The 14,694-nt window shown below is 48.1% G+C and overlaps 2 protein-coding genes across 3 annotated transcripts; one reads left to right on the plus strand and one right to left on the minus strand.

The window, feature by feature from the left end:
* The first annotated feature begins 1 nt into the window (after position 1).
* On the plus strand, positions 2 to 6,528 carry SMYD4 (SET and MYND domain containing 4). Of its 2 annotated transcripts, none has more exons than XR_011338952.1 (10): positions 2 to 132; positions 209 to 356; positions 1,003 to 1,092; positions 1,559 to 2,711; positions 3,021 to 3,203; positions 3,480 to 3,646; positions 4,751 to 4,908; positions 5,302 to 5,418; positions 5,771 to 5,894; positions 6,210 to 6,350. XR_011338952.1 is itself a non-coding variant. In XM_069874347.1 (10 exons), the coding sequence occupies exons 1-10, from the start codon at positions 2 to 4 to the stop codon at positions 6,358 to 6,360; spliced, it is 2,397 nt and encodes a 798-aa protein (XP_069730448.1). In that variant the 3' UTR covers positions 6,361 to 6,528. The 2 variants fall into 2 exon arrangements, 1 of the variants encoding a protein (XP_069730448.1); XM_069874347.1 differs by having other exon boundaries at positions 4,751 to 4,883; positions 6,210 to 6,528.
* Positions 6,529 to 7,028: 500 nt separating this feature from the next.
* On the minus strand, positions 7,029 to 14,694 carry SERPINF1 (serpin family F member 1). The gene is made up of 8 exons (XM_069874348.1): positions 14,564 to 14,694; positions 11,800 to 11,885; positions 11,191 to 11,392; positions 10,956 to 11,111; positions 9,958 to 10,161; positions 9,067 to 9,209; positions 7,824 to 8,034; positions 7,029 to 7,432 (listed from the first exon to the last, which is right to left on the minus strand). The coding sequence occupies exons 2-8, from the start codon at positions 11,875 to 11,877 to the stop codon at positions 7,173 to 7,175; spliced, it is 1,254 nt and encodes a 417-aa protein (XP_069730449.1). The 5' UTR covers positions 11,878 to 11,885; positions 14,564 to 14,694; the 3' UTR covers positions 7,029 to 7,172.

Here is a 14,694-nt window from a genome sequence, read left to right on the forward strand (position 1 = left end):
CATGGCGCTGCCCGCCCGGGGGTGGCGGCTCCGCGCCGCGCGGGGCTGGGATGCGCTGGACCCGGCCGAGCGGGACCGGCTGGCGGCGGCGCCGCTGCGGGACGCGGTGCGACTGGGCTGCGGGCTCCTCCGGTGAGCGGCGGGGGAAGGGAGGGAAAGGGGAGGGAAGGCGAGGGGCCCGTAGCGGAGCTGACGCCGTGTCCCGCAGGCCCGAGGCGGAGCGGGCGGCTCTGTGGAGGATGAGCCAGAGCGAGACGGCGGGTAAGGAGCCGCGGGTCGCCCGGGGCTGCCGCGAGGAGGGGAACCGGCTCTTCGGCCGCCGCCGGTACCGCGCTGCGGCCATACGGTACTCGCAGGTGCGGGGGGTGGGTATCCCGGGAAGGAGGAGAGGGAGATCCCGGGAAAGAGAGCTTCCCTGAGGGAGTGGGGGGATCCCGGGGAGGAAGGGGGGGCAGGGGCGGGAAGGGGAAACCCGGGGAGGGGAGGGGGAGTCCGAGGAAAGAGGCTTCTCTGAAGGAGGGGGGCTCCTTGGGGAGGAGGGGATTGTGAGGGAGGGATTTTGGGAAAGAGGGCTTTCCTGAAGGAGGGAGGATGGGATGCTGGGGAGGAGAAGAGTGTCCTAGGGAGGGGGGACCTGGGGAGAGGGGGCTCTCAGGGAGTTGGGAGATTCTGGGAAAGAGAGCTTCCCTAAAGGAAGGGGGATCCCGGGAAAGAGGGGGGAGCCTGGTGTGGGGACATTTCTGGAAGGAGAGAGGTCCTGGTGTGGGGTCTAGAGGGCCTAGTGCGAGGGGATCCTGGGTAGATGTGGGGGACCAAGAAAGGGGTCTTGTCAGGCACAGCATGAGGGTGTCCCGGGGAGAGATCTCAGTGATTAGTTTGGCAGGCTGAGCTTGAGGGATTTCTGCCAAGAGGGGCTCCTTGGGAGGCGGATCCTTCACAGTCACCCCAAGAGAGTCCCACTGAGGGTCCCCTCCTGAGGCAGCAGCTCTCTGATCTCCGCAGGCAGCCTCTCACGAGCTCCCCGGTACCCCTGAGATCTCTATCTGCTTCGCCAACCGTTCTGCTGCTCTTTTCCACCTTGGGTACTTTGAGGTAAGTGTTTCTGGGACCCACAGACCACCCACCCCACCTCCCTGAGCTCCTGGCTGCCACCTCTGCACACCCTGAGGCCTCCTGTGTGTCAGGAGAGTGGGTTGAGCCCAGGAAGACCCCAGGCAGCGTCCAAGGTGTTACCATACAATGTTTGCATTCAGGGTTTGAGTGAGTGCTCCTGCAGACCCTGCAATAACAACTGTTGGGTTGTTGGAACAAGTCGCTATAGGTCCCAAAGCAGTGCTTAAAGCATCCATCACTACTTAAACTTCCTACAAGTTTCCTGCTTTCCGTCTTGTTCTATATCAGGAGGCTTTACTTTGCTGACAGATTGACTGCGCTCGTGGAATTGGCTGATTAACATGCTCTTATTAAAATATTTCAATATTCGTATTGAAAGGGATAAAAGAAGATGAGTCTCAGCTGGTTTTTAAGTACATCTGAAAGGCCTTGTCTTTGTTTTTAGGTTTGCCTAGAAGATATCGCCAGGGCTGAAAGTCATGGCTATCCAGATAGGCTGCTGCCCAAGGTCTTGCTGCGTAAAGCTGAATGCCTGCTGTGTTTGGGGAGGTTACGGGATGCAGCAGACGTCCTCGGTGCGGTGGAGAAGAAGATCACTGTGGATGGGATCATAGCTAGTCCTACACAGCAAACACTGCTGAAAAAGTTACGTCAACTGAAGATTAAAATACACGAGAAAGAGAACTGTCCAGAGCCTGCACCAGAAGCATGTGGTGACGTTCAAAGGCAATCGGAGATCTGGGAAGAGAATGACAGTGTTTCAGGTGTATCTTCGTCTTTGAGCTTGAGATTCAATACAGAGAGAGGACGTCACTTGGTGGCCTCTCAGGACATCCTGCCAGGACAGAGCCTGTTGAAAGAGGAGGCCTTTGTAAGCGTGCTCTGCCCAGGGGAGAGCCTTCTCCTGCCGGACAGCAGTGAAACAGCACTGGATATTCAAGTCACTAACGCAGATCTTTATTGCCACCGTTGTCTGAGGCAGCTCTTGGCCTCGGTGCCTTGCCGCGGGTGCAGTTACGCGAAGTACTGCAGCCAGGACTGTGCAGACGTGGCGTGGGAGCAGTACCACCAGACAGAGTGCTCCCTGGGAGCACTGCTTCTCACTTTAGGCGTCTTCTGCCACGTTGCCTTGAGGACTGTCCTGCTGGCGGGATTTGCAGAGGTTAGCAGGCTGGTGGAATGGTCCCACGGTGGTGACGAGGACCTTCACAACCCTGAGGTGAGATGCAAACATCTCGGTGAGGCACCAGATACGAGAGCCGGTAGCAGAGGTATCCCGGGTTGTAACGACAGCGGTCAGTACCAGAGCTCTTACCAAGCTGTGTTCAACCTTTTGCCACACGCTGAGAAGCACAGCCCTGAACATAAGTTCCTTTGCGTGCTGAGTGTTGTAGCTATATGCAAACAGCTGCAAGAAGCTGGTCTCGAGGCTGCTGTTTTGAATCAGGAATCATCTGAGAAGCAGTCCAAACAAAAGGCACATGAGAAAACATCTGATGAACTGTCTCCAGGGCTGATGATTATGGCAGAAGCAATGCTGAGGCATGTGCTGCAGCTGCAGTGTAATGCACAGGCAATCACTGTGATGCAGGAATTGGGTAAGATAAAATCTTAAGCCCTTCCCTGTTGTCTTTGCTAATCTAGCTTGTGTAAAGTGGAGAGAGTGAATTATCTGTTGTGAAAAGCTCCCATTGCAGATGTAAATGGCTTGCCTTAAGTTTAATGGCCCATCCTGTGCTTGCCTGTTCTCTGATGCACATGTACAGGGTATCTAGCTATTATTTATTGCAGCAGTGTACCAGCAGCCGGTCTACTTCTATCTGCAATTGGTCACAGTGCCCATTGCATAAGTTGCGTGAGTTACTGAACATTCATTCTCAACCTACTTGATTCTCCTCTGTCTTTAGAGTCCGGAGATGGTGCAGTTGTAAATAAGAAGCCTGTGCGCCTGGCGACAGCCTTCTTTCCTGTCCTCAGCCTTCTGAACCATTCATGCTGTCCAAATATCAGCGTGTCATTTAATGGGACAGCTGCCACTGTCAGGGCATCGCAGCCAATCCCAAGCGGCCAAGAGATTTTCCACTGCTATGGTAAATATTAACTCTCTGTTTGCACAGACATTCTTTCACCTCTACTTGGCATGCTACCGGATTACTATTAATATCATAATTCCCAGTATAATGTTTCTAGAGTCATTGTTTATGCATAAGCCTTGATCAGCTTAGCCCACTGTTAGGTTTTCTGTCTCCAGTTATGTTCTCTCCAAAAGGTGATTTATTTAGTCTCAATTGTAACAACAATAGATTTGGTCTGATGTTATGGACTGAATCTGTTCAGCAATTTCTATCCTTGCCATCCCTTTGCAGGGCCGCACCACTGTAGGATGAAGGTTGCTGAGAGACGACACCTTCTCAGTCAGTATTTCTTTGAGTGTCGCTGTCAGGCCTGCCTCGATGAGTTACAGTCTGATGTCAAAAGTGTGGTGTCCAGGAGAAACTCATTCTGCTGTCCTAGCTGCCGGGCTTCACTGCAGGTAGTTCTTCTGTAGTTATGATTGTATAACCTTATTGGACTATGTAATGCTTGGGTCTCTGGGAAAGTCAAGAGTTAAAAACCTCAGTCCATGACCTCTGCTCAGAAAGCAAGAGCCCCTGTAGAGTCAAAACAGTATCTCGCTGTTCTTAGCAGCTTTCTTGTAGTGTTCTTGTGTGTCTTCTGGCTTTATAGAGTAAATAATTATAGAATCACAGAATGGCTTGGGTCAGAAGAGACCTTAAAGCCCATTCAGTTCCACCTCCTGCCATGGGCAGGGACACCTCCCACTGGATCAGGGGCTCCAAGCCCCATCCAGCCTGGCCTTGAACACCTCCAGGGATGGGGCAGCCACAGCTTCTCTGGGAAACCCGGGCCAGGGCCTCCCCACCCTTACAGGAAAACATTTCTTCCTAAGATCTCACCTCAGTCTCCCCTTTTGCAGCTTAAAACCGTTTCCCCTTGTCCTATTCCTGCACTCTCTGATAAAGGGGTTTCCTGGAGCCCCTTTAAGTACTGGAAGCTGCTTTAAGGTTTTCCCAGAGCTGCCTTCTCTCCAGGCTGAACAAGTCCAGCTCTCAGCCTGTCCTCATATGGGAGGTGCTTTTAACACCTTTTAATGCCTTTAACAGCAAGTTAAAATCCCTTTCAACTTGCTGAAGGAACTTTAGAATATCAGGGCTGTGGACTATGGCAATGGAGATATTTAGGAAAGAAAATGGAGGCTCGGGGTCTAGAACAGGAGGTGTCAGTGCAGGGGCTGTACATAGTGTGACGCTGTCTGTGCTTCACAGGATGTAAATGAAAACAGTGTGTAGTGTGGGTTAGACGAAGAGAAGTCAACGTAGTCTGCATATTGTATGAAAGTTGCATACAGCGTGGCCCTGCAGAGGCCTAATCTATAGCTCCCATTGCCAGAGCTATTCATGGAAGTTCCTCATAAAATCGAATAAGCTAATAGCAATTTACAGGCAAGTTACTTTGTTTAATGAATGCAATTGAGAAACAATTTAGCATCTCTGTAATAGATACAGAGGTAACAGAGATGCAAAGTAAGCTTTGAGTTGAACATGAGCAGGAATGATCGCTCAGGTGATTTCCACAGGGAGAAGACATGCTTTGTTGTTCAAATGAAGCTTGTGCAATCTCCGTCAACAGAGAGAGCCTGTCGCACCGTTTACAGGACCTTCAGGAACAAATCAAGAAAGCATTAGAACTGCTAAGAGACAGGAAGGCTGGTAAGGCTCAGCTTTCTACTTTAAGGTCAGTAGCTAATGAGTAGTTTCGGAAGATGTAGGACCAGCCATGAGATGGCACTGTTGTGTATGTGGTTGGGGTCTTCTGGCATGCAGCCTGGCTTCCCTGGGGACTTGAGCTTGAGGTTTTTTATACCCCTGATCCGGGTGTTAGTCCAAGTCACACATTATTCCATAGGAGTTCTTTTAGTTAGGCATTCCCAGGCCTTGCTGTCCTGGAGCAAGTCGGGCCAGCACTGTGTTAGAATAAGCAGGGTTGCACATGAAGGCGATCTTGAATCCTAAGCAAATCCAAATCTGTGTAAGATGCAAAGATGGAATTGGACTGATTTTATTTCATGGATCATGGAAAGCTGGAGATTGGCCAGTAGGATGAATTTTATACTCTCTTTTGTTATAGATCAGGCTATCAAATTGCTCGTGAAGTGTCAGAGGGATGCTGGCAACTTCTTGTCTCCAGAGCATTTGCTGATGGGAGAGATGGAGGATCATCTGGCACAGGTCTATGCTACTCTGGGTATGGCATTGTCTTTTCATTATCTTTAGTTTTCTGAATTTAACGTGGCTGGCCTTTTCTCAGACTACCGCTTTCACTTTTTTCCTACTACCTCTCTCTAATTTTGACAGCAGGGCTCTCAGAAAGACCATGTCAGCCAGAACCATGTTCCCAGCAGCCAGTGATCAATAATATGATCCCATGTTCTTGTAGATTCCGTCTCCTGGTTCTGAGGCCAGCAGTCTCCCAGGAACGCTGTGCAGAGTTCATCACATTTCACATAACACTGTCATATTCTTCAGAAGGCAGTAGCTCTAGCAGGTATTTATTCATGACTCATTTCTTTTGGTTTGGTGTGTTTATTTTCCATCAGGGAGATGGCAGGAAGCAGCCAGACACCTGGAGAGGAGTATTGAGATCGTCGAAATGCATCATGGGCCGTCAAGTGTAGAAATAGGTCATGAACTTTTCAAGCTGGCACAAATTCTCTTCAATGGGTAAATTTGCTTTCATTATCTGTCCCTTCCCTGCACTGCTCTTGTGTGTCTGACATGATATCATAGAATGGTTTGGGTTGGATATCATGGCCCTCAGCACCTTGCAGGAGCCTGGCCAGTCTGGCGCAGGTACAAGTGCAAGTTCGTTAACCACATTGGGGTTCACTTACACCTCATGACTCTCTAGGCCAGTTTCTCTGCTTTCTGCCCATTAACAGGCTTAAGTTTTTGTTGGGGAGGGGTTAAGGGTTGTGCAAGTCAAGGAGCTGAATTCAGTATTTTGCATACTCCGTTCTTACTCTCTTCCTATTTCAGATGTGTGGTTTCTAAAGCTCTGAACACAATTCAGAGAGCAGAGGAGATTTTGTCAGTGCACTGTGGTCCTCAGAGTACTCAGATCCAGGAACTACAAGAGATGAAGGCCTGTCTGTTAGAGCTTCCCAGAAGCGCCCTTCAGAGGACTTAATTTCCCTGTCAAACGAAGTTACAGTGTGATGTTTCATCAAAGCTAAGTTTCATGTGGTAAGGTAGTCAAGTAGTACAAGCTGGAAAATCATGTGTAACAACAACTTGAATGAAATCTTGATGCTCTTTAGTGAGACTGTTGTAAATAAAATGACCAGTTCTAACATGAGGGGTCTGTGTGTGGTATGGTGGGAATAGATGCTGTATAATTTCTGCATGGAGGTTTGAAGCAAATGTTTGAGATGCTTCTGTTTTTGCCTGTTTTTAGAGCTGTGAATCTCCTGTGTGTGGTACCCTATTGGTTATGAACTTGCAGTCATCCAAACCACACTACCCTTTATTTCTAATATGATAAAACATTTTTCTTGCCAGTGTGAAACATATAAATTTTTGGAATGAGTGAGGCAGCAGGATGGGAACTGCAAACTTAAAAGCTGTGAGAGGGGGCATTGCAAAACATGGAGGGCTACCCGCACAGACCTGTTAGTGGTGAGGGATTTGGTGTGAACAGTTGGTGTCAGGGTGGAAGACAGGATAGAGATATCACCAGATGATGCTTGTATATAGGACACAGAACTGCACTGTGGCTCATCTGGGGAAAATGGGAGTGTGAAGGCATGTGATGTAGGCAGACAATCTTTCAAGGGACAATACTGGGGCTTGCTGAGATTAATAGCAAAAGCTCTTTTATTGCAGCATGAAGGCATAAGACTTGCAAGTTGTGTCTTTGAGCAGCAGAGCAGGGAGCCAGTATCCTTCCCAATACCACCCTTTCTATTTGGGCCCTACCCTTGCAGGTTATTGTGAAGGGATCTAAACACTCCTGGGATCCAGGATCTTGCCAATAAAGAGGAGGGTTCCAGTGGTATCATCTCGCAGTACAAGAAGGAAAGGTCTGTCCACGTGATATTCTATGGGGAAGGTCAGGCGAGCAGCATTCACCACAGGATTTGGTGTGGATCTTTCCCCATCTTCACTAAGCTCCAGAACTGCCTTGTGTTGCACATGAGAGAGCTTAATTGGTTTCGCAGAAATCTTGGTAAAATCAGGTGATGCGAAAAGTGACTGGAGCCCTGGAGGAAAGAAAGACAATTTCATTAGCAGAAAGACAATTTCAATTAGTAGAGGCGGCAGGTCGGGGAGCAGTACTGCTAATGCTGTGACCAAGGAGGACACGTGGCTGCTCTGGCAGAGCTTACTGGGGGTAAGGCAGAGAAGCAGCTTACATCTATTTGTACCCAGCTTCTCCCTCTCAGCCTCAAACGTTGTATGAATTTGGTGGAAAGATCAACAATAGGTTGAGGAGTCCTGAACCAAGGTGGTTTAGCTGCTGGTGAAACCTCTACAGACTGACAGTGGGGCCTAACTAATAACCCACCAGCTTCACATTCTTTTTAGAGTAGGAAGCCACTTGCCCACTATTTTGAGCCCTGGCAATCTGTAGAGGATGTGTGATGTACGTACTTGTCTCTTTTACAGTGTTGCCAAGGGCCTCTTCATAGTTCAGCTTGAGTTTGGGCAAACTTAGCACAGCGTGGACTGTTTTCAGCTCCTTGTCTACATCGTGGACAAACTCAGAAGTAAGGCTTTCCTCAATCAAACTCATATTCTGGGTCACCTTCGTAGGTAGGAAGAACATGGCACTGATTCCCTCTGTCAGTGGCAGCTGGGCGATCTGGAAGGCCAGTTATAAGTAAGAAAGGGTCATATCAATAATAAACAGTTTTACCCACCCCATACCAGACACAAGCCTAAATCTTGACCACCTGGTCAGCCTTCCAGTTAACGTTTTTTCTTCTTCCCTGTTTGCTTTTATTGGACGTGGTGCTTCCTAATCCCTCTGGCACCCAGGCTTACATCTACTCTTGCCATGCTCTTTCTGCTGCTACATGGCAAGTGCTCTCTTGCACCTGTTGAATCCTGTAATGCCCTGCAGTATTGCTTTGAGGGATTCTCAGCTGGAACATCTTTGAGCTCAGGCTACAGTGAAAGATTTGTTGGAAGACGTAGTGATGGAAAAGTGAGGAGTGTGCCTATCCTTCTTGCTCAACTTTAGGTCAGGCGATACAGGCTAGCAGGACCTGTGTGTTACTTGAATTCTGGACTGGAGCCCTGCATTCAGAGCTGGAGTTCTCAGCACAGGGAGGACATGGATCTGTTGGAGCGAGTCCAAAGGAGGTCACAGAGATGGTTCAAGGGCTAGAGCACCTCCTGTATTGAGGACAGGCTGAGAGAATTGGGGTTGTTCACCCCAGAGACACCTTAGAGCAGCTTCCAGTACTGAAAGGGGCTCCAGGAAAGCTGCAGGAGGGGCTTTTGATCAGGGATAGGATGAGGGGGAGTGGTTTTCAGCTGCAAGATGGGAGATTGAGATGAGATCTTAGGAAGAAATATTTTGCTGTGAGGGTGGGGAGGCCCTGATCCAGAGATGTCCCTGCCCTTGGCAGGTGGGTGAGTCTGGATGGCTTTTAAGATCCCTTGCAACCCAAACCATCCTGTGATTCTATGGTTTTGTGAGTGCGTGTCAGATAGCCAGTGTAGATACAGGATATTCTAAGAATCAACATATTGCCTTTCAAAATAGGGATTGCAAAAGTAGCCTGATGGGAAGAACAAGGCTGTGCTCTGTAATGGGTTAACTGGTGAGTGTAGCTAAGCCTGTTGCTCAGTCGGTGTAGATGATCTTGTGCAATATTTGCTCTCTGACCTTGCAGTTGAGTTCTGAGTCAAAACCGTATCGCAGAATGGCTTTGGGGTCTGACATCATGGACACCTTTACTGTTCTGTCCTCATCCAGATGGAAGTCCTTCAGGGCTGTCTTCTTGGTATCAAACTTGGTTTTCCATGTTCCTATTTTTTTAAAAGATAAAATGGAAGATTTTCTGGAATAATAGCATATGAAACCGAAATTGTGTCTGTGGCTGAGTGATCCTGTGCTTTATAGATACAGTATTTGTGCTGTAAGAGTTGAATGATTATAGAAGTAGAAGTAGGCAGCTTGGACCTGATTTACTTTGGCCCCTCCTTTCCATCTTAGGATTGGCTAAATGGGAAATAAAAAACAAAGCCAGTGTATGGGTGGAGCAGCTATTGGGGAGTTAATATCTACTTGTGTAATTACAAAACTATTTTAGAGGGTAACAATTGTGTCAATGCATATGAAGTGCTTTCCCTCCCCACCCTTTATTTTGCTCCTTGTTTCCAAGCAATAATTCTCTGGGACACTGGCTGACAGCATGTTCTAGAACAGCTCTCTACATCTCCATCCATTCCCTCTGCAGCGGTAAAAAGGCTTGGTAGCTGAGCCTTCCCTAAATTGCAACATTCTGTCTCTTGCCATGAAGTATTGTGAGCTTAAACTTTCTTTTCTAGTTTCTTGCTGCAAACAGGACAAGGTTCAGCTTCCCAGGAGTAATAATTACTCCCTCGAGGACTATTTCTGTTCAGGTAGCATGCATTTTTTTCTACTTTACTAAACATTCTCAAACACTTTCTTACACTTTGTCTCCTTGGCAGCCTGTTTGCTCTGCTGAAGGGAGGGCGTTCCCTCACATCTCTTCTACCATGGGCTTATAGGCCCAGCACACAGCATTCTTACCCTTAAAGAAAGCAGCCCCAGCAAGGAGAATACTGACATCCGTGGGCATGTCCTTCATAAAGCGCATAATCCTCCCCTTTGTCTGCTGCCGTACCCAGTTGTTGATTTCTTGGAGGTCTAATTGGGTATTGCCGCTTAGCGCCCTCAAACGCATCTTGTAGGACTTCTCTAGCTGGCTGTGAAAACCAGGCTTCACCCTCAGTCCTGGGGAAAGAAGAGATCAATATTGCAGCTAGCTCGCTCATCCAAACAATTTCAAGGCAGCAAATTACAATCCAAAGCCCAATAGGAGTTCTCTCATAAAACGTCGTGGCTGTGTGTACACAGAAACCTGCTTTGAAGAAGAGAGATGGAAGGCACGTGGAGGAAACCGATCCAAATCCTAATAACACCCGTGCTGGTGTATGGGATAACTCCCTCCTGAAAAGTAAAGAAGGGAGATAAGAACAGAAGGCTTAGACACAGCTATTCCTACATCAGTCTGTCTTCTTTCTCCAGCTTGCTTTATGAGCACAGCTTACTCAATCTATTGGATTCCTGGAACCAGTAGGTTCCAAAAGATAGCCCTTAGCTTTCTCAGCAGATGTTTGTTGCATGCTGAAAGCAGACGTTTTAAGTAGTTCTGCAAGGAATTAAACAAAGGATGATATCTGAATGCTATCACAAGTAGAAAATGTGATTAGTGATTCCTGGAAGCTAGCAACACCTGCCAGGAAACCTTGAGCGAAGGCAAAATTCTCAGCAAGCTTCTTCTAGGTCTTTGGCGCGTTAGCTGCTCTGTCACCAGTGTCTTTGTGTACACTCATGTCTGGTCTTTTATTTATGTGCACAAAAACTTCCCAGGCTTTTTCTGGAGCTGCAACAGCATTCCATGCACTGTTTGTGTCCTGGCTCAGCTGTATGTCAGAGCCAAAGCCGTTAGTCTGCTGTTACTCAGTGCGTTCTACTTGCTGCAAGTGTGTAGGTACATTTTGATAAAGGGGAAGAAGAGCTTTTACTTTTCTCCAAGATGATACGGGAGGCACTTTTCATGCTCTTCTCTGGTCCAGTCACGCTGGTCAGTAGGTCTTGGTAAGTGTTGTGAACCTCAGCTTTGTTAAGCAGATCATAGAAGAGGGCACGAGAAATCACATCTTCTGTTCGTTCTCCGGCCCCTGCCAATGATAAGGACAATGGTGTGAGGGGAGACCTGGCAAACCAAGCAGCACATGAGGAAAAGGGACTGGAACTCACCAAGCGAGAGACCAGAAAGCGCGGTAGCCAGGCTGAAAGGAGACAGTAGCACGTTGGCAGTGGCTGTGCGGCTGGATTGCTGACGGTACAGGTCATAGCCAAAGTTGGAGACTGCAGCTGCCAGCTTGTTTATAGGGCTCTTATAGAATGGATCTTCCTCTTCGGCCTCACCAGCGTTTGCTCCATCAGCAGTTGCAGGGTTCTAGCAGGTACAGGGAGCACTTTGGTTAGTTGTGCAGTTTACAAGGGCGGGTACAGCTGGGATAAACATTTCAAAGGCAAGCAATCACAGATACTCCCCTGTGATGCACAAAAATGCTGGCTTAATCTTGCTGATAGAGTGTAGGAACAGTGACTTTACTTTAAAGCATCCCAGTAAAGCTGAAGGCAGCACTTAGATTGGAATCCACTGTTCCTGCCTCCCAGTCATCCCCTGATGTAACTAGTATGGTTTTATCTAGGTAAAGCAGGAGTTAGTCTCATTATGTTGCTAAATAAAATCCTAGTAACTTAGGAGGGTAGTGCTTAATCCTTCCATAAGATACTCTAAGATTAAATTACCTGCTCCAAGTATCTCTCCCTCACTCTCTGCTGTTGTCTCCTACTCACCTGCTCAGCAGCCGAGTTCTGGGATCTGCTTGGGACAGTTAAGAGACCCAGGAAAAGGAGAACCACTGGAATCTGCATGCCTGAACCTGGAGTAAGAACATGACCGAGGTAGTTTGAGCAACCGAGTGAATACATCTCTGCCACTACTGTACCCGGTTGTGACAGGAGCTGCAATGACACGTGCCGCTTGTCCTTTCCGATTGTGAAACACACACCTGATCTCAGCTGTGTTTTCTTCTTCTGCAGCTTGAAGCGTTCAGCCAGCCTGACCCCAATGACTTCGACACTGGGCAAGCACACATCTGGGTGTGCCTGAGCGCAAAAGCAGATGTGTGTGGCCCAAACCATGCTGATGATGGCAGTTACTGAGTGCCAAGGTCCAGAAGAGCATTAAGTCATGTCTTCAGCATTTTAAACTTCCAAAATTCAATACTTCAGCATTTAGAAAAGGTCACGAATACATTTTGTTGAACGGGGCAAAAGACAAAACTGGTTACTGCTCTGCCAGTTACCTGCTTGAGGCAGTAGTTAGTCACGTTTCTTGTGTCTGGAACGCTGTGCGGCCTGTATGAATCCTTTGCTTCTCATTTGCAATTTGATAAAGTAAAAGTAGAAGAGCTTTCTTAAAAGACAGGAAGAAGAGCAGTTGGGAGTAGATACCTAATGCTGGGGCAGGTCTAGAGAAGAGGTGAAAGACAGCTTGGCTTATTCAGCATTTTTCATGGAAGTGGGAGAAAAGTACCAAATTCCTTCAAGCTGCTAAGCTTCTTCCTTCTGTGGAATTCACTTTTAATCACTCTGGTATTGGTATGTGTATGCCTTCCAGACAGATCTAACTGGTCCAAATGGCAGCATGTAAACCAGAGTGTTTTGCTGTGGGTAAATAGGAGCTGTGTCATGGCCCTGTGAGCAGACGCCACCAAGGCTGGTCTGAAGCAATGTTTATATAGATTCCCAGAAATTAAAGGAAGAGGGCTGTATTTAACTAACCCCCGTGATCCAGGCACCCAGTGAAGCTGGAGAAAGAACATGTGTTTCAGATTAACTTCAGCTGTAAAGAAAGCACGCCTGCTGGTAGAAATACGACTTAAAAGCCACGTGGCTACAACAGCTCCAGTTCAGGACCCAGTGTGTTCAGGCAGAGGTTTTACTTCAGTGAAAGGCAGTTCACCATTTCCCTTTCTTGCTAAAACCCTTTTCTGCTGGAAGTAGTTCTGCCTTGGAGAAAAAGGTGTCACAGTGGAGGGTTTAAGTTTTCATCTATATTTAGACGGTGTAACACAGAAGCGTACCCTCATTTCCCTGTGCGTTTGCATCCCATGACCTGCCACTCTCCTAGCTGTCGCAGAGATGACGCATAGAATCACAGAATGATAGAATGGTTTTAGTTGGAAGGGACCCTAAAGCCCATCCAGTTCCAACCCCCTGTCACAGGCAGGGCCACCTCCCACTGGATCTGTTTGCTTCAAGCCCCATCCAACCTGGCCTTGAACACCTCCAGGGATGGGGCAGCCACCCCTGCTCTGGAAAACCCAGGCCAGGGCCTCCCCGCCTTCACTAGAGCATTTTGGTGCAGAATTGGTGTATCGAAAGGATTTACTATACAGGAACAAACGAATGTGTTTGGTGGTGTGATAGTAGATGTGATGTTGGGATTGCTCATATCATTGCAGCTTTACAAAAAATAGGGACCACGTGGAAAGAGAGATGACAGAAGCCCTGCACGAGTCTAACCTAAACAGGTCTTAGCAAGGGCTTTGTGAGTACCAAGCAGTATTCTTGCATGCTGAGTGGAAGAGGTTTGGCTCGGTCTAGTTTAGAGATGAAGGTTTTCCATAGAGCATAACCTTTTCTCTGAAATGCAATCATCTCAACCTCTGCTTCCAACTACACTAAGCTCCGGGGAGCATGGGAGCGGAGATTGGTTTTGCAGATTCACATTGTTTTTGCCAGTACTGTCACCAGCTTCATATTTCCCAAACTTTGCCAGAAAGCTATTTCCATTTTAGAAAGACAAAGCCTTTTGCGTTTGAATTGGCCTGAACATCTGGATTCTATTTGCCTGTCTGTCAGCATACAGCCAAAAATGCAGAGAAAAGAATTTGGTTGGAGCAGAGGTGGGATGGTTTCAGGCATGATATTGAAATCTGTGGCTGCCTTTAAAGAGGAGCAAAGAAGCAACAGTGTGCAACGTGTGATGTTACAGTCAGGAAGGTGCAAGAAGAAGACTTTGAGAAATGAGCTGAGAAGGAGCTTTGTGTTGGGAGTTGTCTATTTGCGAAGGCCTGCAGGTGCAAAGGACATAGTTTGCTTTCCATCTATAGCGGCACAAATCTCACATCATTTATAATGCTTCTGATTTTAGGGGTGCTATGAAACATCACCCACGAGTTGCTGTCATTGCTCCTCCCCACAGCACTAACTCCTTCTGCAGCATCTTGCAACCACTAACTCTAGGAGGTTCGGTTATCACCAAAATCGTTACCGTCACAAAGAAAAAGCATGTTCTCAGCTGCAACACAGATGCTGGAAGGTCAGAAACCCACCCCAGTTCCCAAGCACGGTTCAGAGGCAAAGAGATGCCGGAGGATGCTGGTGGCTCCCAACCCTTGGTGTGATCCCTCATTTGATGGGAGTCACACCCTTTAACACCTGCTGAAGAACAGGTCTTCCCATTCCCCCAGTCCTCTGACTGCTCCCCAGCCTCAGCCCCTGCCTTCTGCTCCCCTGACTGCTGCAGTGAGCAGGACAAGCTGCCCCTTACCTCAGGCTCCTCTTGGCCGCTGCGTCTGGACGGTGTGAGTTGGGGACAGTGTGAGCTTGGTGCAGCCACATCTGCTTTTTGCTGCTTCCCCCAGCCCAGCCTTTGGCAGGCTTCAGGTTACAGCTTCCCAG

This window comes from Phaenicophaeus curvirostris, chromosome 21 (assembly GCF_032191515.1).
Source record: "Phaenicophaeus curvirostris isolate KB17595 chromosome 21, BPBGC_Pcur_1.0, whole genome shotgun sequence".
Lineage (NCBI taxonomy): Eukaryota > Metazoa > Chordata > Aves > Cuculiformes > Cuculidae > Phaenicophaeus > Phaenicophaeus curvirostris.